The 25509-nt window shown below is 34.5% G+C and overlaps 1 protein-coding gene across 2 annotated transcripts; it reads right to left on the bottom strand.

Moving 5' to 3' along the window:
- Nucleotides 1-709: 709 nt before the first annotated feature.
- Nucleotides 710-25166, bottom strand: LOC111044556 (transmembrane emp24 domain-containing protein eca). 2 transcript variants are annotated; one of them, XM_039427211.1, is made up of 5 exons: nucleotides 24779-25166; nucleotides 8731-8846; nucleotides 8096-8200; nucleotides 7079-7225; nucleotides 710-1184 (listed from the first exon to the last, which is right to left on the bottom strand). In XM_039427211.1, the coding sequence occupies exons 1-5, from the start codon at nucleotides 24906-24908 to the stop codon at nucleotides 1053-1055; spliced, it is 630 nt and encodes a 209-aa protein (XP_039283145.1). In that variant the 5' UTR covers nucleotides 24909-25166; the 3' UTR covers nucleotides 710-1052. The 2 variants fall into 2 exon arrangements, with proteins under 2 accessions (XP_039283145.1, XP_022185430.1); XM_022329738.2 differs by lacking the exon at nucleotides 710-1184 and adding an exon at nucleotides 4864-5335 and having other exon boundaries at nucleotides 24779-25157.
- Between the last annotated feature and the right edge of the window lie 343 nt (nucleotides 25167-25509).

Below are 25509 nucleotides of genomic sequence, written 5' to 3'. Positions count from 1 at the left end.
TTATTATTTCATGGAAAAACATAGCCTTGTAGACAGTAGTGAACGGGAAAATGAACCTCAAATTAGGCATTAATCACAGTTTTAAACATCCAATATCAATGAATAATAATGATAGAGTGTCTCATTCCAATACACGTAAATCGAACAACATTTGGTCCTAAGAGCGGGGCAGATAAGTTTGTTTATTTTATAAAATCCAAATATGCAACAATATAATTAAACTATTCTATTCTTATAGCAACAAATAGAATAGCATTAGTATTTCAATTTATTAACAGTCACAAATCATAATAGACAAAATATGATCGGTAGAGGACAAAAGGTCTCAAAACTGTCCCTCTTCCGGATTTTGATGAATAAAAGTTTACAAAGAAATTGGACACGCTTTCAGTTTTAAAAAATATTAGTCTAATCTATATTAATTTTGTGTGGTTTTATTTGGTTTCAAAGATTGTGCAAATAGCCCAGTCTCTCGAGCTTATCAATGGTTGACAACAGCCAATAGGGTGACAAGTGTTGTTATTTTATTCATAAAGATTCTTGGGGTAATCTTTACAAACCAATGACTTGATATCACAGAAGGTTGAATGAGGCGAGCTAGCTGGCCGCCCTGGCCCACACTCAATCAATCCATAGAATACTACTTAGGAGAAGGCATTCTATGATATCCTTTCAATTCACTATTCATACCATGCAATGAAAACCTTAATTTTTTTATAACAAATTTTATTCAATTCTTTAGAATACAAATACAATTTCGAAATTCTTCAAATTTTTGCTTGTACAAAAGTACTGTGATGTAGTCAGTGTTCAGTTAATCCAGAATCAAAATGTTTTATATTCTAAATCTCAATAAATTACACAATGAAAAACTCTTGTTTAAAAATCGAAGACTATCCGATCTGAGATCTATGAAATGCAGATTACCTGTTTCGAGAAATAAATAGTGATGTAATATCTTGTCAATTGTTGAAGAAAGCAACAATAATTCGACTTGGGTTCTTCCTTTGGTGTGTAATGTGAGAGGTGATGTTCAGACGAGCTTCTTGGCTTCAAAGAACGATTTGAGATGCCTCATCTGCCACAAGCCCATGCACACGAGTACGACCAGTTTGAGTCAGCGACCACCAGAACACTCTCTGGTTCGTGCTTTCACTCGTACTACGGAATCTTTCTTCGCGATACTGTAACAGTGAATATGATTTAATTAGGTATTTTATTGGAAAATCAGCTATTGAGTTGACACACTGGTGAAAAGCGTCATATCAAAAATAAGATTACAGAAAACATGTTTCAGTTGCTGCAGAGTTTGATCGTGAGTTTTACTGATTTCTTCTATATTGGATGTTTTTTGCTTCTTACAACAAAAATCTGGTGTGGCGCAGTCACACAACTTTCCTTGCCGTGATGAAAATTGATCACCTGACGCTAGTGTTCACGCGCATCTCAAGTCTACTATTCAAAGATCTGAGCCAGCTGGTGACAGGACAATAACGCTGGAGACACAAGATGTCTGCTATCTCTTTATAGTGAATGATTTAATAGAATCAACAGTTGCCAACAGTTTGCAATTGAATAATCACATTTTCTCAAATTTCAAGCTGATTTTCAATTTTAGGTGGAAATGTTACTGAACATTAATTGAAGAGATTTTCATGCTCAATCTTTTCCACTTGAATTTTTTTGTTTAAATTGTATACGAAGGCTGATAATTAGGAATCTAAAATCAAAATTTGCATAGATGGGGCAAAGCTCCTGAAATTTTTACAGATATAGGACTTGTTGCAGTTGTTAGAACTTATCAATGACTATTTCAGGTATGAATTTGATCAAAATCGTTGGAGCCATTTTCGAGAAAATCGCGAAAAACCCTGTTTTTTGACAACATTTTTGCCATTTTAGCAGCAATCTTGATTGCATTTGATCGAAATTGTTCGAGTCGGATCCTTATAGTGTAAGGAGCTTAGGTTCCAAATTTCAAGTCATTCCGTTAATTGGGAGATGAGATATCGTGTACACGGACACACACAAACACACACACACACAACACCAATACCCTGTGCCGAGCACTCTTTTTAATTCAGGCCTTTTCCCAAGTTATAATAGTAAATTTAATACGCAATAGACTAGAGCCATTATTGTAAGTGAGTTAGCGAAATAAATTATTTTCTCTCTCTATTATGAACGGCCATGACTTCGAGTTTCCATGATAGATATTTAAAAATTGTGGCTCCGAGTCGTCGAGGAATGTAGATTATGGATTATCTCTAAAACTTAGCCTTCGTGTCGCGACATAAGTGCGATAAGTTGGAAAACAGCAAGCATTGAAATTATAACAAACTACCGATTTTGCAGTTACTATTTGGTCCAAAGGCTCTAGAAGCCACGCGACGATTGGTCAAATTGATTCCCTTCACCCAATAGGAGACCTGTTTCTAAATACAGTAGTGGGGGGATTCCCCAGTCGAGAGACCAGATTATGTTTCGGAGGACACTTTGCTAGGAGCACTACGAGAGTAAAGATGTAGTCACTATGTTTCCCCCTTTTTGGGCAAGTTTATAAGTTTATATAATAAGTTAATGTAGGAGCTAGTTTTATTTTTATTAATGTTTGAATTTTCTAGTAGTGCCATGTCCTGAAAGGTTTAATTGTGTTTCTTCTTCATGTACGAATAATTGCTTCTTCAAATAACCGCTAAGGTACGTAAAATAAGGTTAAATATAATTTAGGGAATTTAATTAATTGAAACTTAATAAAAGAGTATTTTATCAACAAAGCCTGTTAATTTTCAAGTTAATAATATTGATTGAGAATAATCCTTTTGATTTTATTAGTGATGGAAGATACTTATAAATTTTTTCTAAAGAAGTATAGAAAGTTTTCAGTTACGTTACATTTGAGTTATTGTTTCTGGAGATATATTATCGTAGAGTATTGCTGAAAGTCAGGAAGATAGCCTTTAAATTGGAATGAAATTTTTAAGATTATGTTCATATTGAGTTTATGACATTTTATAATTTATATTTTACAGACTCTGTTTTCTTATGTCATTAAGGCTTTCGAATGATTTAGTAAATTTTTTATGATAGAATCTTAATAGACGAAGAAGAAAGTTTTTCTTTTCAGGAAATTAATGTTAATGAATGTTCAAATTTTAATACAATTTAAATTATTTTCTATGTGTCTACTATTTTATTTAATTAAAGGTAAAACTATCTACAAGATGAATCTTATAAGGCAAACATTATTTTTACCTTAAAGTGAAATTTTCAATATTTTTTTCTTTTATTGTGTTATAAAGTGTCTTGTTTTATTGGTGATAAATTCATAATTCTAGTTGATACTCGTTTTTGGACTTGTATTTGTAGGTAAGTGAAACGTTTTAGGGTAACTAGTTAAGATTAAGCAGAATATCTTTATGGATAACTAAAAAAAAGTGTGGAATAAATAATAATGTTTCTTCTAAGACTTGAAAGAAATTTTTGCAATATAACCAGAAGCCTCAATTAGTTTGCTTTTACTTCTAATATGAAAGAAATTTTTGCAATATAACCAGAAGCCTCAATTAGTTTGCCTTTTACTTCTAATATAAGATATTTATAAAATGAAACCTTAGAGAGTTATGAGAACTAACGAGCATTCTAGTAAGTCCGAATTGATATCAAAATTTCTTACAATAATTATAGGATAAGTTACTTCTCTTTTTAAATTTATTTCACAGATTTGGGTTTACATAGGTTTTTATTTTAAATTCGGGTTAGGATATGGAATTTCTAGGCATTGATAAAAGGCCAAAATATTGTTAAATGTATAAAGGCGCAACGGCTTAGGTGGTTTGGACATATCTGTAGAATGAATAAGAACAGAATGCCTAAAATAATATTCAAGGAGAGACTACATTCCAGAAGGAAGAGAGGAAGACCAAGAATGAGGTGGGAGGATGAAGTAAGGGACGATCTCCAAAGAATGGGATGTAGAGGATAGAAACGAGTGACAGGAGACCGAGAAGAGTGGAGAGCTGTAGTGGAGACGGCCAAAGCTCATATTGGGCTGTAGGGCTTAAAAAAAATATAAATGGAATTTCTAGAAAAAACATAATTGCAGTATTTTCAAAAGGTTGTATTTTTCAAAGTAAAGGAAGAATTGGAATCAATTTTTTCCAGTTTATTATTTCATGGAAAAACATAGCCTTGTAGACAGTAGTGAACGGGAAAATGAACCTCAAGTTAGGCATTAATCACAGTTTTAAACATCCAATATCAATGAATAATAATGATAGAGTGTCTCATTCCAATACACGTAAATCGAACAACATTTGGTCCTAAGAGCGGGGCAGATAAGTTTGTTTATTTTATAAAATCCAAATATGCAACAATATAATTAAACTATTCTATTCTTATAGCAACAAATAGAATAGCATTAGTATTTCAATTTATTAACAGTCACAAATCATAATAGACAAAATATGATCGGTAGAGGACAAAAGGTCTCAAAACTGTCCCTCTTCCGGATTTTGATGAATAAAAGTTTACAAAGAAATTGGACACGCTTTCAGTTTTAAAAAATATTAGTCTAATCTATATTAATTTTGTGTGGTTTTATTTGGTTTCAAAGATTGTGCAAATAGCCCAGTCTCTCGAGCTTATCAATGGTTGACAACAGCCAATAGGGTGACAAGTGTTATTTTATTCATAAAGATTCTTGGGGTAATCTTTACAAACCAATGACTTGATATCACAGAAGGTTGAATGAGGCGAGCTAGCTGGCCCACACTCAATCAATCCATAGAATACTACTTTAGGAGAAGGCATTCTATGATATCCTTTCAATTCACTATTCATACCATGCAATGAAAACCTTGATTTTTTTATAACAAATTTTATTCAATTCTTTAGAATACAAATACAATTTCGAAATTCTTCAAATTTTTGCTTGTACAAAAGTACTGTGATGTAGTCAGTGTTCAGTTAATCCAGAATCAAAATGTTTTATATTCTAAATCTCAATAAATTACACAATGAAAAACTCTTGTTTAAAAATCGAAGACTATCCGATCTGAGATCTGAAATGCAGATTACCTGTTTCGAGAAATAAATAGTGATGTAATATCTTGTCAATTGTTGAAGAAAGCAACAATAATTCGACTTGGGTTCTTCCTTTGGTGTGTAATGTGAGAGGTGATGCTCAGACGAGCTTCTTGGCTTCAAAGAACGATTTGAGATGCCTCATCTGCCACAAGCCCATACACACGAGTACGACCAGTTGAGTCAGCGACCACCAGAACACTCTCTGGTTCGTGCTTTCACTCGTACTACGGAATCTTTCTTCGCGATACTGTAACAGTGAATATGATTTAATTAGGTATTTTATTGGAAAATCAGCTATTGAGTTGACACACTGGTGAAAAGCGTCATATCAAAAATAAGATTACAGAAAACATGTTTCAGTTGCTGCAGAGTTTGATCGTGAGTTTTACTGATTTCTTCTATATTGGATGTTTTTTGCTTCTTACAACAAAAATCTGGTGTGGAGCAGTCACACAACTTTCCTTGCCGTGATGAAAATTGATCACCTGACGCTAGTGTTCACGCGCATCTCAAGTCTACTATTCAAAGATCTGAGCCAGCTGGTGACAGGGCAATAACGCTGGAGACACAAGATTCAAATTCAAATTCAAATTTATTGATTCTCAAAAAAAAATATACAACACTTTCAAGACAAAAAAAATATATATAAGAATCTACAGATAGCAGATGTCTGCTATCTCTTTATAGTGAATGATTTAATAGAATCAACAGTTTCCAACAGTTTGCAATTGAATAATCAATTTTCTCAAATTTCAAGCTGATTTTCAATTTTAGGTGAAAATGTTACTGAACATTAATTGAAGAAATTTTCATGCTCAATCTTTTCCACTTGATTTTTTTTGTTTAAATTGTATACGAAGGCTGATAATTAGGAATCTAAAATCAAAATTTGCATAGATGGGGCAAAGCTCCTGAAATTTTTACAGATATAGGACTTGTTGCAGTTGTTAGAACTTATCAATGACTATTTCAGGTATGAATTTGATCAAAATCGTTGGAGCCATTTTCGAAAAAATCGCGAAAAACCCTGTTTTTTGACAACATTTTTGCCATTTTAGCAGCAATCTTGATTGCATTTGATCGAAATTGTTCGTGTCGGATCCTTATAGTGTAAGGAGCTTAGGTTCCAAATTTCAAGTCATTCCGTTAATTGGGAGATGAGATATCGTGAACACGGACACACACAAACACACACACACACAACACCAATACCCAAAAACCACTTTTTGGGACTCAGGGGACCTTGAAACGTATAAAAATTTAGAAATTGGGGTACTTTAATTTTTCGGAAAGCAATACTTTCTTTACCTATGGTGATAGGTAAAATTTTGGTAATAGGGAAAGGAAAGTAAAAAGATACGCAACGGCTTGTTACAAAAGGAAGTAATCCCAAAATCATAAATAAAAAACGTTCATTTCTACTCAATACAGAGAGGAATTATTAAGATTTTATTGAAGCATTACTACATAATGAAAGACCCAAAACTTAGTTACCGGGTTATTACATTATTGATTGTATTATTTATTGAATTTACGAATAAATAGTTCCAGTTGTTAATTCATTATCAATAAAAAACAAACGGGTCAAACTGAAAAGGATTACTAAAGATTTATATAAAAACCCAAACTGATATACTCCGTTACACCATTGCTTCAATAAATCTGTGGATTTCTGTGAAAATTTGTAGTATGGAAGATAGGTACATTTAAATCTTCACAAATATTCAATTTCATCTTTCAATGAAACCTCCAGAAGTATTTACAAACTATTCTTAACTATTAACTTATATTCTTACACAAACATAACAATTCTAGTAACTGCTAATTGTTGCTATGCAATTAAATCGGCTAAGAAAATTCTGAGAACTAGTTTATAATACTGCTGTTAATGAGCAAGCACTCCAAGCACTCAATGTATATTCTATACTCATCACGTTTTAGATGACAAGATATATAGAGGGTTGCAGTTTTCAAAAATATTTTCACTTACTCTCTGATAGTTTTGCTCCTTGGAGATTTGTTCAACTTGATCCAAGAGCTGCCTGACGCGCAACTGAAGTTCAGTGAGTTTCTCTTTCTGGGCGACATTTGCATAATCAATGGCATGTTCACCCACCTGTATATCCAAGTGTACTCTCTGCAACATTAATTTACATAATAAATTTTAAACCCTTTTGTTGTGCCATGAAAACATATAAATTTATTTATTCGGTCAAGTTTCTTGTATCTCTTTTTTGAATGAATTCACGTTTACATCTGTTGTTACCAAACTGTTACTCTCCCGAATTTTAGTAAATATGTCTCAAACTAAGTTAAGAATAAGGACTTGTCTTCATTTGACTTAATCACAAAAATTTCCAATCAAAAAATATAAAAATAGTAAATTTTTAAAATATAGTTTGATAAAATCACAATAGAACAATGCACTCAATAATAGTTAATGAAAAATCTGTGAAATAATTTAATTTTGAAAATTACAAGTTTACAAAATTGAAAATACAAATCTTATTCTTGCAATGAAAATATTATAATCTTGAAGCCTCCACTATAGGATTTTGTACATTAAACTCAAAAAACTTTTGAATTTTATAACTTCAGGAAGATCGAGGAAGTCGAATTGGAATTGAGATAGTCTAGTAAACTAACGAGTTCGAAATTAAGACATGAAGATTGAGTCGTTTGAATTAATTTCTTTGCCATTCTCATAAGAGAGAAATCTCTCGTTATCAACTTCAATTAAAAATAAAGTTGATGAACTTCTAAAAAGCTTCCCAGTTCACATTGAGTAATGTAGTGATCTATCTGATGTAATCAATCAAAATCAGGATTAATTCTAAAAATTAGAGTAGAATCGAATGACAATAATATAAAGAATATGAATTGGTTATTAAATTCAATTTTAAGCCTTGTATTGAGTCTATAATCTGATTTTAGCTATTGTCGATGGATCAAGAGTATAAGATAACCTAATTAAGTTCAACGAAAATACATATTTCAAAATTTTTACCAGTTGGGTTCCACCAATCCACTTCGTTGTATTCGAGTACAAGCAAATTACATGTTCTCCTGGAGTTTGCGATGTGAATGAAATTCTTCCTTCAAAACTGTAGACCTGAAAACAGTAATTATATTTTAGTATGGTTACTTATAGGTCTAATAAAAAAATCAGTGCAAATTACCGTATGATAAAAAATTCACAGTGAGATAGGAGAGATTTACGTAAAATATTGAGACATCATGTAAAATAGACAAAAAATCCTCATTTAAAGCGTAGAATGGGAGACTGAGTAGTTCCGTGAGACATCACGCAGCACCCTATTCAACAATTCAGTTGTCTACTGAACATTTTATATTTTCTGAGTGTAAATCGGGTAGCTGATATATGATAGTTTATTATTTAATTTGACTCATAAGTCCGTTGTTGAGTGAATCTTGAGTATGGTAGGTAGATGTCGCATCGCCTCTTGATGTTGTGATCATGAAAGTTGCTTAGGTTAGGAAAGTTTTCTCAAAGTTTAAACAAAGGCTGATTACGTCCCATATGTGCAAAGAACGCATTTTTATGAAAGAGGGGTCCATTAGAACCACTTACATAGATTCAAATTACAAATCTAGACTGTAGAAATAGCATCTGCCACTTACTCTTGATAGGAGAAGCTTTCCATCAGCATTCTTCACTTCGACGTGCATTCCAATGCCTGGGTTGGAAGGCATAAATCCGCCACTTCTAGGATCATGGACTTCTACTTTGTAGTTCACTAGAAAAACAAAAGAATGAACTGAGATTATGATTTGAAACTATTTCGAGACATACTAGTAGTTCTGTGAACAATAGACCTCGCGCTCAGTAAGTTACATTGACCTGTTGCTATTTTCTCAAAAACTAATAAAAAATGTATCATTTTAAAATGTCTTGAAAAATCCTAAATAAACATAGAGCTTTCTGTCCTATCGTACCGTGACATGTCGTTCCGGAATGTGAGTGTGAGCGCTGTTATCAGGTCTGGCTGCAACTGTCTACAACGTTGATGGAAAGATACATTTTCAAGAAATCTATGTTTTTTAACGGGTAGTATTACAGTCAACTGTCTACTAACGTTGATTGAAAGATACATTTTCAAGATGTTCGATGTTTTTGAACGGGTAGTATTATTGACCGAGCGAAGTGAGGTCTAAGATTCAAGTCAACGGTTTGGCATTTCTCTTAATGTTTATATGTTGCGCATTTACGGCGAAACGCGGTAATAGATTTTCATGAAATTTGACAGCTTGTGAAATGGATAAAGAGAGCGAGATTGAACACTATAAATCGTTGATGGATGAGTTGAAAAGGCAAATGAGGGAGGAAAGGAAGAGAGAAAATCAAACTTTTGAGCAGAGATTAAGCGAGATGAGGACTACAATTGAGGTTTTAGAAGCCGACAGTTGTCTTCGAGCTAAATATAAGACAATCCAGTTAAATTACGAAGAATTGAACAATTTTTACTCGCCAGGTCAAACAATTGCAAATGAATCTCTGAGCGGCGGAATTGTGCATACGGAAAACTCATTCAGTATTTTAAATCAGTTGAAAGAACCTAGTGAACCAGTCATAAATAAGATAGCGAAAAAGATTAAGGAAAAAATCATGTTGCAAGAAAAATTGCAAATAAGAAGAGAGTAACTAATAAGAAAAGAGTTCTAGTAATGTCAGACAGTCATGGAAGAGATATAGGATGGAATTTGAATGATGAAGTAAAATGTGAAGGCTATGAGGCAACTGTCCTCTCTAGACCTGGATACTCCTTTAATACGGTAATTCATGATATTGACGATTTTACTAAGGATTTCACAAAGGACGACACTGTGATTATTTTAGCAGGGACAAACGATGTAGTTGATGTAGCCCACTAACCTGAATTTTGACTCAATAAAGAGAATAGCTGAGAAAACAAATGTGGCTATATCAACGATTCCGTTAAGGTATGACAGACCTCTAATGAATATAAATGTGAGTAGATTAAACACATGGATGTTTGAGGAGTTTAAGTTAATGAGTGATAATAAAATTGGCATGATTGATCTGAATGAGCTAGACATCACTGATTACACTCGCCATGGCTTGCATTTCAACAAGCACAAGGGCAAACCCAAACTCATTCAACTCATAAAAAAATATTTAATTGGCAACCAGAAAAGCACTGAGACATTTATAGTAAAGGAATCTGAATTTTCAACAAAGAGCTGTTCCAGTATTCCAATTTTAAATGATATTTCTGGAAATTATTTTTTAGATACTCTGGACCTTTAACTGAATCAAATATTACAGGAGTATGCACTATCATACATCAGAACATTCAATATATGAGTAATAAAGTGGACAGAATAAATGTCTTCCTAAGAGCTGAAAAGCCAGATGTAGTAGTTTTTACTGAACATGGTCTCAAAGAATCCGAAATAACGCAATTAAGCTTTGAAGGCTATAGCATAAGTGCAAGTTATTGTAGATCTTTACACAGGAGTGGCGGCGTTTGTATCTTGGTAAAGAAAAACATTAAAGTTCAGAAACTCTCATTCTTGAATTAATTCTCCACTGAAATGAATTTAGAAATCACTGCTGTAGAAATAGGAAAAGGAAAAGGGAAAATTGCTGTTGCTGGAGTATATAGATCGCCCAGTGGAGATTGGAATGATTTCCATGACAAAATGGACACAATTTTGCAAATCCTAACACCAAAGTTTAATAGGATAGTAATTGCAGGTGATTTTAATGTTGATCTCCATGTGAAAAACCCTTTAAGTGATGCTTTCAGAGACCTTTTTGCTGAAAACGACCTGATAATAAAAGTTAGTGAATATATAATATAATAGACTATAATAGATAATATTATAACAAATATAGAGGATAGTTTTGTTGCAGTAAAAAATTCTGAATTATCTGACCACACTTTTCAATCTATTAAAATGCGGGGCGATCATTTTGTATCTCCGGATAAGAGAGTTATCTCAAAAAATTCGAGAGATGTAAGTGATTGTAACTTGGTTTGTCTAAATATGCATTTATCAAAACAAAAGTGGCAGGAAGTTTATAATGGAAATGATCTCAACAAAAAGTATTCAAATTTTGTACAAACTCTGAATTACCTTCATAATGTCTGTTGTCCAATTAAAAAAGTTATAATAAGTGGAGGAAATATCAAGAATAAATGGATTAATGATGAGCTCTTGCAGTTGCGAGATAATGTACGAGCTGCCTCTAGACGCTTCACACAAAGTAGATACCATGCACACCAACAAGAGTATATTAGATTGAAGAAGTTTTATGCGAATGAAATTGGAAAGGCTAAGCGTAAATTTACAGCAGATTCTTTACGGGAGTCCAAAAATTTGAATCTTTCTGTCTGGAGGGTGGTAAATGAAGAGAGGGGTGTGTTGAAACGGAGGAATGAGAACTGTTATATAGACGAAGTTGTAACAGAAGAGGGAACGGTTTTGAGAGGAGGCTTAGAAGTTTCCAACTATTTTAATAACTTTTTTCAGGAGGCTGGCATAAAGAATAATGTCTCTGTACAATTAAATGACAACATTTTCTCTGACTCCTATGATGACAGAACAAGTATTGTGAATAAATTCATAGCTGCTCCTTTACTAGAGAGGAGATGGATAAAATATTAAATAGTCTAAAAGGTAAAAAGTCAACTGGTCTGGATGGTATATCTACTATGGTGTTGAAGTCTTGTAAAGAATACTTATTAGATCCACTCACCCATTTGGTAAATGAATCTTTGAAGTACGGTGTATTCCCTGATAAATTAAAAGAGTCAAAAGTAGTACCCATTCACAAAGGCGGTGAGGGAAACGTTGCAAATAATTTCAGACCTATTACTCTTGGGAATTCTATTGGTAAGGTTTTTGAGAAGTGTATGATGTTTCGCTTTGTTGAACATCTTGCTGAAAATCAAATTCTGGCCAAGGAGCAGCATGGGTTTCAGAAAGAAAGATCCACAAAGACGGCAATTGTATCCATTTTTGAGGATATAATTGATATGATGGATAAGGGTGAGAAAGATGTTGGAATTTTTCTGGATCTAAGCAAAGCTTTCGATTGCGTTGACCATTCAATTTTGTTAAGGAAGCTGGAGTTGGTGGGTGTGAGAGATGTTGAACTGGAATGGTTCAGGTCCTATCTCCTGGATAGGTCTCAGTGTGTGGAAATAACAAGGGAAGATAATTCATTACTTATCGGATAGAGTATCAGTGAAGGCTGGTGTACCACAGGGCTCTATACTTGGCCCTTTGTTGTTTTTGCTATATGTAAATGATGTGCCAAAAGTTATATCCCAGGGTAGAGTTTTAATGTATGCCGATGACACATCATACATTTGCAGCTCTCGGGATGCAAGTGTGTTAGAAATAGAATCTTTCTTGAACATTAATGCCATAGCCCAGTACCTCTCTCAACTCAAATTAGGAATTAATGAATCAAAATCCCATTTTTTACAATTTAAACATAGAAATGATTCCAGGATAGATCAACTTATTAATGTACAGATAAATGAAAAAAATGTTAACCAGCCTCATTTCGTGAAATTCCTAGGGGTTGCTCTGGACCAGCATCTCTCTTGGGATTTCTATACTGATCAGCTCTGTGGGAGGATTGCATCTGGAGTCTTTGCACTCCGACAAATAAGAAGATTGAATGATACCAAACTCACAATGGCAGTCTACCACTCACTCATAATGTCACACATCCGCTATGCCATTATTGTGTGGGGTGGGTCGTGCCAGAATTTGGAGAGGGTGTTCAAGCTCCAAAAAAAGCTGTTAGAGCAATCAAAGGTATTATGCCTTTAGAGTCCTGTAGGAACCACTTTAAAGAATTAGGCATACTAACCGTTCTCTCTATTTATATCTATGAGGTGATTATGCATGTTAGAAGAAAGACAATGACTAGAAATGCTGATTCGCATGGATACAATACTAGAAATAGAGGAGATTATGCTTCACTGTATCACAGAACAGCTCTTTTTGAGAAGAAACCTACATATATGGGCCTTAAATTTATTAGAAAGCTTCCTACTCTCTTGAAAAATTGTGAAGATGTCGATGTTTTTGAGAAGGAATTAAAAAGTTTTTTGATGCTTGGAGTATTCTATACCACAGAAGAGTTCGTGTGTAGAGAGGGTTCCTTTGTGTATTTTTTTCTTCTTTTTTTGTAATACTGTATGTATTATAAATTTTTGACAATTCCTATACTCTGATTAGAGTCTCTGGGAAGCTTTAAAAACAAACAAACAAACAAACAGGTATGTTCCTTTTTTAGTTGCGCGTCGACTTATATACAAGGTTTTTGGAAATTTTGCATTTCAAGGATAATATAAAAGGAAAAAGGAGCCTCCTTCATACGCCAATTTAAGAGTAAAAATCTGGTGTGGCGCACTCACATAACTTTCCTTGCCGTTATGAAAATTTATCACCTGACGCTAGTGTACTCGTGCATCTCAAGTCTACTATTCAAAGATATGAGACAACTGGTGATAGGTCAATAACGCTGTAAACACACGAGGTCTGCTATCTCTTCGTAGTGAATGATTTAATAGAACCAACAGTTGCCAACAGTTTGCAATTTAATAATCACATTTTCTCGGATCCAAGCTTATTTTCAATAATTTTAGGTGGAAATGTTACTGGACATTGATTGCAGAGATTTTTATGCTCAATCTTTTCCACTTGAATGTTTTTGTTTAAATTGTATATGAAGGCTGATAATTAGGAATCTAAAATCAAAATTTGCATAGATGGGGCAAAGCTCCTGAAATTTTTACAGATATAGGACTTGTTGCAGTTGTTAGAGCTTATCAATGACTATTTCAGATATGAATTTGATCAAAATCGTTGGAGCCGTTTTCGAGAAAATCGCGAAACCCCTGTTTTTGACAACATTTTCGCCATTTTAGCCGCCATCTTGGATTGCATTTGATCGATATTGTTCGTGTCGGATCTTTATAGTGTAGACCTAAGGACCTTACATTCATAATTATTATTTAACGAAAATCCTAAATTCCATCTGTGACCTTACATTCCAAATTTCAAGTCATTCCGTTAACTGGGAGATGAGATATCGTGTACACAGACGCACATACACACACACACACACACACACACACACACACACACACACACACACACACACATACAGACCAATACCCAAAAACCACTTTTTCGGACTCAGGGGACCTTGAAACGTATAGAAATTTAGAAATTGGGGTACCTTAATTTTTTTCGGAAAACAATACTTTCCTTACCTATCGTAATAGGGCAAGGAAATTAAAAATCAGACTATAGAATTATTCATCATAAATCAGCTGAGAAGGAAGCCCTAAGAGAGAGAGAGTGAAAAAAGCACAAAAGGGATTTGGCTTGGTACAAAACATCTACAACAAGAAGTGTCTCTCAATAAAATCCAGGGTACGACATTACAACACAGTAATTAAACCCATGTTTCTGTATGCAAGTGAAACTTTAGCTTTGAACACCAAACTGGATATTGAGGATTTATGTCGTGTGGAGAGGAAAATAATCAGGAGAATAATTGGCCCAAGGTAAACGGAAGAAGGCTATAGGCTGCAGAAGAACTGCGTTGTGGGAAAATACTCAAAAGTATCTGCCGATATCAAAAGGAGGAGATTAAATTTCTTTGGACATTTGATAAGACTGCCGGGGGATCGAATGACGAAGAGAATTCTACTTTTTGTGAAGAGCAAAAAGACGGGGGGAAATTGGATTAAAAATGTACAGAAGGACTTATCTGATGCAGGAATTGATGATGACATAATATTTGACAGAAACCAATTTAGAAGGAGTGTTGCAAAGTGGGAAATACGCCCCGTGGAAATTAAGAGGAGAAATGTAGTCTTTTCCCAAGAAAGAAGAGAGGCTATATCGGCTAGAATGAAATTTTTTTGGAATAATCGTAGAAATAAGGATCTAGTACGGCATCCAAAGTAAATACTTAGCGATTTCCATACAAGGGAATTTGACGCATAATAATAATAATAATAAATCAGCTGACAAGTGTGATTACACAGATTTGTGGAGAAGCCAGTCTATTGCTGTATTTCCATAAGGTCTATAGTTCCAATCAGGTACTTGTGGATGAGACTACTGCGTGATTACTGTAATACTGCGTGAGACTACTGTTCACAGAACTACTAGTAGTCCACTAGACAGCTGATTTATCTTCTATCTTATATAATACTAGCCGTCAGGCTCGCTTCGCTCGCCATATCCATCTAGCCAGGGGGATCCGCCCCCTGGACCCCCGACTGGATCGTCCAAGAATGAGATCAGCAGCATTTTTCATTTGAGCATTTTTATCATATGTTAGGACAATCCAGTCGGGGGTCCAAGCTAAACGTCTGGCTAAACGGATATGGCGAGCGAAGCAAGCCTGACGGCAAGTAATATAATATTCCCAGGATTGAAGTAGCAGTGCCCAATCAATTTTTCCGCGATAAATGCATTTAAATCTTCAACTTGATGCCAACCTAACAGAGTCAACTCAACTTAATGCCAGCCTGACAAAATTATTAATTTAGCTGCCAGTTAACAACTGTTTCGAAGAGGTACTGTATCTAGATTATAGTTCTATAGTAACATATGATATGGAAATTTCAATTATAATTAAGAGATTGGGAGAAGAAGAATATACATGCTAAAAGACAAACTTTAAACCCTTAAAAACAACCCTTAGAGTTAAAATATTGCCAAAAGATTTCTTGGTGCGCCTCTAAAGGGCCAACTGAACATACCTACCAAATTTGAACGTTTTTGGTCCGGTAGATTTATAGTTCTGCGAGTGAGTGAGTGAGTGAGTCAGTCAGTCAGTGAGTGAGTGCCATTTCGCTTTTATATATTATATAGATATAGATTATATAAAAGCGAAATGGTATTCACTCACTGAATGACTGACTGACTCACTCACTCACTCGCAGAACTAAAAATCTACCGGACCAAAAACGTTCAAATTTGGTAGGTATGTTCAGTTGGCCCTTTAGAGGCGCACTAAGAAATCTTTTGACAATATTTTAACTCTAAGGGTTCTTTTTAAGGGTTTAAAGTTCGTCTTTTAGCATGTATATTCTTCTTCTCCCAATCTATTAATTATAATTGAAATTTCCATATAATATGTTACTATAAAACTATAATCTAGATAGAGTACCTCTTCAAAACAGTTGTTAACTGGCAACTAAATTAATAATTATTTTGTCAGGTTGGCATTAAGTTGTGTTGACTTTGTTAGGTTGGCACCAAGTTGAAGATTTAAATGCATTTATCGCGGAAAAATTGATTGTGCACTGCTACTTCAATCCTGGGAATATTATATTACTAGCCGTCAGGCTCGCTTCGCTCGCCATATCCGTTTAGCCAGACGTTTAGTCTGGCCCCCGACTGGATTGTCCTAACATATGATAAAAATGCTCAAATGAAAAATGCAGGCGAGCGAAGCGAGCCTGCTGATCCCATTCTTGGTCGACCCAGTGGGGGGTCCAGGGGGCGGAGCCCCGTGGCTAGACGGATATGGCGGGCGGAGCGAGCCTGACGGCTAGTATGTTAATAGAACTATAATCTAGAGAGAGTACCTCTTCGAAACAGTTGTTCCGGTAACTAAATTAAATATTTTGTCAGGTTGGCATTAAGTTGAGTTGACTTTGTTAGGTTGGCACCAAGTTGATGAAATCTTTGGAACTGATTATAAAATTACAAGATGAAGACCATAAAAAAGAAATACTAAATCTAAAAAATCAATGTAGTCTAATGTCGGAGGAAATAAAGAAACTAAAATCTAAATTTGATAATACTAAATGTATGATAGAACCTCTGTCCAAATGCAAAAAAAAATAGAATCTAACCTAAATGATGGAAAATGCTCTGAAAATGGTCGAAATAAAACGTACAGTGAGGTTTTGAAGACAGCAACCAAAAATATAGCTGAGGGAAATAAAGATACGAAAGGGAGAGTTCTGCTACTGACGTCCAGTCATGGACGTGATTGCAGTGATCTCCTTGATAAAAGATTAAAAAATAAATTTGATGTCCAATGTTTTTTCAAGCCAAGTGCATCAATTAATGCAGTTGTAGAGTCAGCTATGGAACAAACTAAAGACTTTGATGAAAATGACTATCTAATTGTACTGGGTGGCTCAAATAATATAAATGAACCTAACTTGAATCATCTTCCTCAAGTAACAGAAAAAATCAAGGAAATTGTGCCACTCAGCAAAAAAAACAAACTTAATAAGTTAAACTTAAGTACTATTCCTGATAGGTTTGATAGGCCAGAATTTAAATGAAGCAATCAATTCGACAAACAAATCAATCCATAATACAATCAACAGCCTAAAAAATAAGAATTCTAAACAACTGGGGATTTGTTTTCTAAATGAAAGGCTGAAAAGACATAACTTCACTAATCATGGGTTGCATCTAAATCGATCTGGCAAAGTAATCTTTTGTAATAGATTGGCAGAGCTGATTGAAAGCCGTTTGCAATCCTCTGGTTTAAAAACAGTCAAAAAAACAAATAACGAATTTTTAGTAAATTGGCTCAAAACAGTGAAAGGGAAATAGCTACAAATGCTAGAGATAGAGTAGCACAAGATGGTAAGGTTTTTAGTATTTATCATCAAAATATTCAGTATCTTCGCAACAAAATTGACAGATTAGAAGTATTTCTTAAACAGGAGGATCCTGACATTGTTATTTTCACAGAGCATGGCTTAAAAATAAAGAAAATAAATCAAGTTAGGATTCCAGGCTATTCACTGAGATCAGAATTTTGTAGAATAGCTCATAGAAGTGGTGGTGTATGTATATTCACTAGCAATGCTAAACATATCCAAACTTATGAACTGGATTTTGTTAAGAGATTTTTTGTTGAAATGGATTTAGAGGTGACGGGACTAAGGTTAAAAATTGATGATCGATTTGAGGTAGCAGTGTTAGGTATCTATAGGTCACCAAATGGAGACTAGCAAAAATTTTGTGAGCTGCTCCATACACTTTTGGAAATTACAACCGCTCGTTTCACAAATGTTATAGTAGTAGGAGATTTCAATACCGATTTTGCCAGGCAGGATAAAATGACAGAGGATATCAGAGATATTATTAATATGAATAATTTAGAAATTAAGGTCCACGAATATACAAGAGTAACTCGAACTTCACAGACAATTATTGATAATATCCTCACAAATATAGAAGGTTGTAATGTCAGGTTAGGTAGCTCAGATCTATCAGATCATAACTATCAAATTTTAGATGTTAAGTTGCAGGGCCAGAATCCAAGCAGAAAAAAACTTTTGTGAAAGAAATTCAGCAATATGAGCTAGGAAATATAAATTGTTTGAAGCAGGAACTGCTTCAAGAAAATTGGAGTAGTGTTTATAACAGTTGTAACCTAAATTACAAATATAAGCAATTCATTGATACTCTAAGATTTCACATTAGTGTATGCTGTCCGATAAAAAAAGTCAAAGTAAAAAGTAAATTAAACAAAGTAGATGAATGGATAACTGAAGATATTCTTACTCAAAGAAATATTGTTAGGGAAGCTTATGAGGAATTTAAATTAGTGAGGGATGTTCCGAGTGAAGTCAAATACAAATGTCTAAAGAAAAACTATGCAAAAGAAGTGAGGAAAGCTAAGTGTAAGAAAACAGCTGAAATATTAACAACTAGTACCAATTTTAACTCTGCTGTTTGGGAGGTAATTAATAGAAATAGGAGAGCAGCTCAAAAAGATACAGTTACTAATGTCCCTAGGATAATCGATGAACATGGAAATTATATGGATGATAGTATAGACATTTGTAACTTTTTCAATAAATATTATCAACAGGTTGCATATAATCTCCAAAAGTCACTGAACACTAATACTTATAATACAACTACATTAAATGCTGAGCCAATTGAAAAGGTATTTAAATTTCATCCATTATCAAGAGATGAGTTGTCAAGAATAATAAAAAATTTGAATAACAAAAAAACAGTAGGATTGGATGGGGTCTCAAGCAAAATTTTAAAAGAATGTGAAAATGAATTACTGGACCCTTTATTGCATCTCCTTAATACTTCACTAGAGCAGGGTATTTTCCCTGATGATCTGAAACAAGGAAAATTTTGCCAATTTTCAAGAGCGGTGATTCTGAAAGAGTTGAAAATTATAGACCCATTAGTATTCTAAATGTAATAAGTAAAATTTTTGAAAGAGTAGTTTTAAATAGGTTATTGATGCACCTGGAAGAAATTAATTTCATATGTGATGAACAGCATGGGTTCCAAAAAGGGAAATCTACTAAGACTGCAATAGTATCCCTGTTGAAAGACTAATAGATATAATAGATTCAGGTGAGAAGGCAGCCGCAATATTTCTTGATTTATCCAAAGCTTTTGATTGTGTGAACCATAGAATATTATTGGAAATACTAAAAACTGTAGGTGTGAATGGTATAGAACTAAAATGGTTTGAATCATATCTCATAGGTAGAAACCAGTGTGTTGAGCTTACCAAGGTGGATGGGAATGAAATAGTAAAAATTAAATCTCAAAAACTGGAGGTCCAGGCTGGAGTACCTCAAGGCTCAATTCTGGGTCCCTTACTGTTTCTGTTGTATGTGAACCAATTACCAAAAGAGTTAAAAGATCACAGAGCTCTGTTGTTTGCTGATGACACATAGCTTATCTTTAACAATTATTTATTAGATAGTCTAGAAATAAATGCTTTTACTGTACAGTCAATTGTCCAATTCTTGAAGCAAAGGCAATTAACAATAAATAGTAAGAAATGTCAATTCCTACAATTCAAAAGTAAATATAATTCAGTAGAGGATAGAGAAATAAATGTGTTTGTAGAGGAAAATGAATTAGACCAAGAAGAGAAAGTAGCATTCTTGGGAATTTTATTGGACAGGAAATTAACATGGCATCCTTACATTGAGAGGATATGTAATAAGATATCATCTGGGGTATTTGTCCTGCGGCAGCTTGCTAGGCTGAATGATAAAAAACTACTGTTAACTGCTTACCATGGACTTATACTATCTCATATTAGGTATGCTATTTTAGTATGGGGTAATTCATCTCAACAAAATATGGACAGAGTGTTTAAGATTCAAAAGAAGGCACTCAGATGTATAGAGAAAGTGAATAGGTTAGACTCTTGTAGGCCTTTATTTAAAAAGCTTGGTCTATTAACTGTGCCATCTTTGTATGTATATGAAGTTGTAATGCATGTGAAAACGAGTGGTGTGATCCAGAATTCAGATGTTCATGAGTATAATACGCGAAACAGAGCAGATTATCATATAATGGGTCACAATAGTAGGTTATTTGAACAAAAACCAGATTATATTGGTAAGAAATTTTATAACAAGCTACCTCAAATCTTGAAAAGTAATGATGATTTGAAGATTTTCAGAAAAAATATTTAGTTGATAGAGCTTTTTATAGTGTACAAGAATTCCTTTCAAACCTAAACTAGGTTGAACTACTTAGTGTTAGAATTATTATATAATAACATGACTTGTCTCATACTCCATGACTGGAGTCTTTAGGACGTAATCTAAAAAAAAAAAAAAATGATTGAAATGCATTTATCCAGGACCTCCTAAATACCAATTTATCCAGTACCTCCTAAATAGGTATTTGGTTTTGGGTATAAGTCCTGATTTATCGCGGAAAAATTGATTGGATACTGCTACTTCAATCAGAGATATTCCTGGGAATATTATATTACTAGCCGTCAGGCTCGCTTCGCTCGCAATATCCGTTTAGCTAGACGTTTAGTCTGGACCTCCGACTGGATCGTCCTAACATATGATAAAAATATGACATAACATTTCAAATTTGGAAGGTGTGTTCAGTTGGCCCTTTATAGAGGCGCAATAAGAGCGGATTTGTAAAAATTTCCAAAGATACGCCCAAAATCTGCGTTTTTTAGCGTTTCTCAGCTTTATCAAGAACAAATAAACAGAAAATGTTCAAATTTACTACAAAAGCTCAGCTGGGGTGCAATAATGTTGTGTTAGAAGGAATTTGAAATAACGCCAATTAAGAAACGCCCAAAATTAGCGTTTTCTCAGCTTTTCTGCGTTTCCTCACCTTTTTCAATAATTGATGGAAATATATTTTAAAAAATTCAGTACACAGGTTTGGCTGAGGTGGAAGAATTTTTTTCGCCACAGATACGCCGATATAGTAACAGGTGTTTTTCGAGATCAAATTGACATAATACGTTCAAATTCGGTACAGAGGTTCCGCTGAGGTCTACATGCAGGCGAGCAAAGCGAGCCCGCTGATCTCATTTTTGGACAATCCAGTCGGGGGTCCAGAATTCGGTACAGAGGTTCCGCTGAGGTCTACATGCAGGCGAGCGAAGCGAGCCCGCTGATCTCATTTTTGGACAATCCAGTCGGGGGTCCAGGGGGCGGAGCCACCTGGCTAGACGGATATGGCGAGCGAAGCGAGCCTGACGTCTAGTGATGAATAATTCTATATTCTGATTTTTACTCCAATATTGGCGTATGAAGGAGGATCCTTTTTCCTTTTATATTATCCTTGAAATGCAAAATTTCCAAAAACCTTGTATATACGTCGACGCGCAATTTAAAAAAGGAACATACCTGTCAAATTTCATGAAAATCTATTATCGCGTTTCGCCGTAAATGCGCAACATATAAACATATAAAAATTTAAACATTAAGAGAAATGCCAAACCGTCGACTTGAATCTTAGACCTCACTTCGCTCGGTCAACTACTTTACAAGTATATCCGTTGTTGGTAAACTTTATGTTTTTGAAGTCTCCATTTTTGCCCGACTGTAATAAGATTTATATCTTTGGTTCTTCGTGGAGCCATAAATTGACTTGTACTTTGTATAGGGAATTGTGAGTGTATGGAGGTTGAATTGGCAGCAGACATTTCCAAACTTAGAGACAGGCTAAAACTGTAGAAACAATCGTTACTGAGGACAACTAACAAGTTACTGTTGGAAATTCATGAAATTATACAAGCTAACGTTCTTAAGCTGATACTAATAAACTTTTGGTCCAGATGGCTTCCTGAAAGTCTCTAAACAGCTGGGATATTGACAATAGACAATAATGGGGAGACCGGCATCCAGTGAACTTTAGGCCAATCTCCATGGTTCCTGTCTTCTCAATGGTGATTATAATTGAGTTGAAGATACTGATGACAGAAGTTTTGGTGCAAGGATTAAACGGTGTACACATGTACGTTTGCCTCGGGTGAGCATACGTGTATGGGCTTGCATTCGCACGTGTGGACACTGTTCGCTGAGGCATGTGGGCGAACCGGAACCCTGTCGGTATTTTGGCGTGCTCAAAGGCGCCTCGGGCGAGCATTGAATGTACGTGTGGACGCGATTTTGCCATACGGGTGAGGCAAAACGTAAACATTGAAGGCGTCATAACCTAATTCCAATGAATTAGGTTAATGAATGACAAATCAAATTGTGATCCAATAACTAATTGTAAATTGTAGGATTTTTGTAATTTTGTAGGATATGTGGATTGTCAAATATTTAAATAGAAACAGGCATGGAGTAATTTTTGTAATTTTGTAGGATATGTGGATTGTCAAATATTTAAATAGAAACAGGCATGGAGTATATAATTTGTATCATGATTAAAAAATTAAGAACTGCATAATTTAAGTGAAAATAGCTTCTCTACAGGATTCCTACAAGAAAGTATAGCTCACATTTTATCTTACTGTGGCTATCAAATCATCTTGTGTATGTGGTATGTTATCAATCAGAGTTGGTAATTAAAATTGTAATCTTCAGTATGATATTATATGTTTTAGATAGCTAGGCTATCCATAGAGAGATTTATTCAAGCCTTGAACTAGTATTCCAAAGGTAAATCTTGAATCTAATCTTTTGGAGAATCTTGTTTTGTCTTGTGTATGAGGAGAGTTAGTTTAAAATGGGCAGCAATTCAGTATTCGATTCAATTTATGGCTAATTTCGTTAAAGAAGACTGTCAATTTTGTAGGACAGTGTTAAATGCTTTGATTAGGTCATCAAAACTTCTAGAATTTGTAATGAAAAACCTCTGCATTCTAGGCTTTATTGATCAGTAATGAATTCATAACAGATTCAATATCATCACAGAATTATTGTAGAAATTTTCTTTTTTGAGATTCAGAATAGATATTGGAAACCAACAAATGAATCGCCTAATGCCAAGAATCTCAAAGTTGGGGCCAATCGTTCTTGTAAAGTTATTGCTTCCCTCATGATGGTATCATTTGTTTGGATAACTAGTTGAATTAGATTCAGTATATTAACAAAATAATGTTTTGAAATCCTAATAAAGTTTGAATTGACAATCTCATATCTTATGTCATGTAGCAATAATTTATTTCCTCACTTCAACCTACAATCGTTCAACCCACCAACATCGTTTGTTAAGTTTTATTTTCGATTTTATTATACAAGTCATTGAAAAAAATGATACAGCTGCATTTTGTAATAATTATCTTCAATGATGGAATGACGCCATTGTTGTCATGATGTGGAAAATACATCTACCATATTGTCTTCGTGTCGTCTGCAAATCAGATAGCTTTTTGAATGCCGAGGCATACGTGGAAAGCGTCCACAAGGACGTACAGTGAATGTCGAGGCATGTGTGCATACGATTGTTCGCGCGAATCTGTACGGACGTGTGTACAAGGCTTTAGAGTTTGGCTTCGTGGGATGCTATTCCACTCTGTGACTGAATTCTTTGAGGCCGACAATTCTTTAATTTAAAATTCAAGTGATACAGAATCCGACCGACCATCTTGATCTGTTGTTAAGCTCTAAAACATTAATGTTAGCGTCAAGTTTGTGCAAAAAATTCTATAGTCAATGACGACCAAATTAGGTCTGAATACAAAGAGACGCCGTCCATCCAGGAAGCTTGTCAATGACGAAGGACAGAAGTATGAATAATAATAATATTAATGAGTAAGCTAATAGTTAAGTAAGTAGGTAAAAGTGGAGTCACCCAATTGCAATTTACTAGAAACTGTCAAGAGTTATATACCTTCCCAAAAAACTGCAGCATTTGCTTGATTACAACAGCCTTATTATTACACTTTACAACAAATAATTGTTCAGACAAGAAGTGTCAGAAAATTGTTTAATTCATCATTATGACCTACCACACTCTTTTTATAGTCTCATAATCTATGGTTTACTACTGTAGAGTAACGACAGTCACTAATGAGGTACTGCTGCTATTCAGAAAAAAAACTGATGTCTTCACCACGGTCCGAGGATCGAGAAATTGTCCTGCCACTGAGGACGGCTCGTTGGACACAAGACCAAAGTGCAAATTAATTACGGTAGGCTACTTTATAAAAGAAATGTTTTGAGATTACTGCTTATCCGGCAAACCCAGTTCTTGACAACAATATCAAGATACCTATTATTCAATTATGTAGGAACCAAAGTAGGTAATTATTTGATACTTGTTAATAAAACTAAGTTTGAGAAAGTTGGGAGCCACCATTCTGAACTGAATTAATAAAGAAAATGAGCAGCTTTACAACCGGTAGACTTTCCAGTAGTCACAGCAACGATAGCCTACAGGTTTTAGTAATTCAAGATAATAACAAAAGCAAATCAAATTTACAAACCTAAAACTGTCGTATCTCCAGGGATTTCTTCTATAAAACATTTTCTTTCAGTCTCCCCAATGTGGAAGTACAGAGCAGATGTCAGTACTAGAGAGGAGATAAGGAACACACTGATAGTCAATACTTTCATTTTGAGTTTTCAGTTATAACATAATGGCAAATCAAAAATAATAGTAAGATAACGTTTAGTTCTGTTCTAATCAAAGGTTAATTCCTTTTAATTGTAATTAACGAATATTACTTCCAACTTGCTAAAAACATAGCCAACAAAAATCACAAATTAGAAAAAGAGGGGATGTCACACAACAGCTACAGCACAGCACAGACAAGACAACACGAACACATACACAACACAACCGACACAACTCTCGAATCGATGTAAACAACACTATCGACTATCATAAAATATCGTCAACGCAATATTCTCCTTTCTTGGACTTTTTCCCAGATCAGCTTATCTAAACGCAACAAAAGTGAACCAAAAATTCTTCGTTGTAAAGCTTGACTTCTTCGTATAGAACAAACCCAACTGTATCTGCAAACATAACCATCATAATGAAAAATAAGTGATAGTTCTGTGAACAGTAGGAGGGCTAGAGCAGTTATAAACTACAGCCTCCTCTCATAACACTGTTCATCAGAGTAAATTCTTTCTTGTCGTGTCGGCGAGATATCTGAAAATAGCCAATGTCTGATTTTAAATTTCATTAGTATTCGATGACAATAGGCAT

This window comes from Nilaparvata lugens, chromosome 4 (genome assembly GCF_014356525.2).
Source record: "Nilaparvata lugens isolate BPH chromosome 4, ASM1435652v1, whole genome shotgun sequence".
In the NCBI taxonomy this organism is placed as follows: Eukaryota; Metazoa; Arthropoda; class Insecta; order Hemiptera; family Delphacidae; genus Nilaparvata; species Nilaparvata lugens.
Note: the sequence above shows the minus strand (reverse complement) of the source record. Positions and strands in the feature narration are given on the sequence as shown.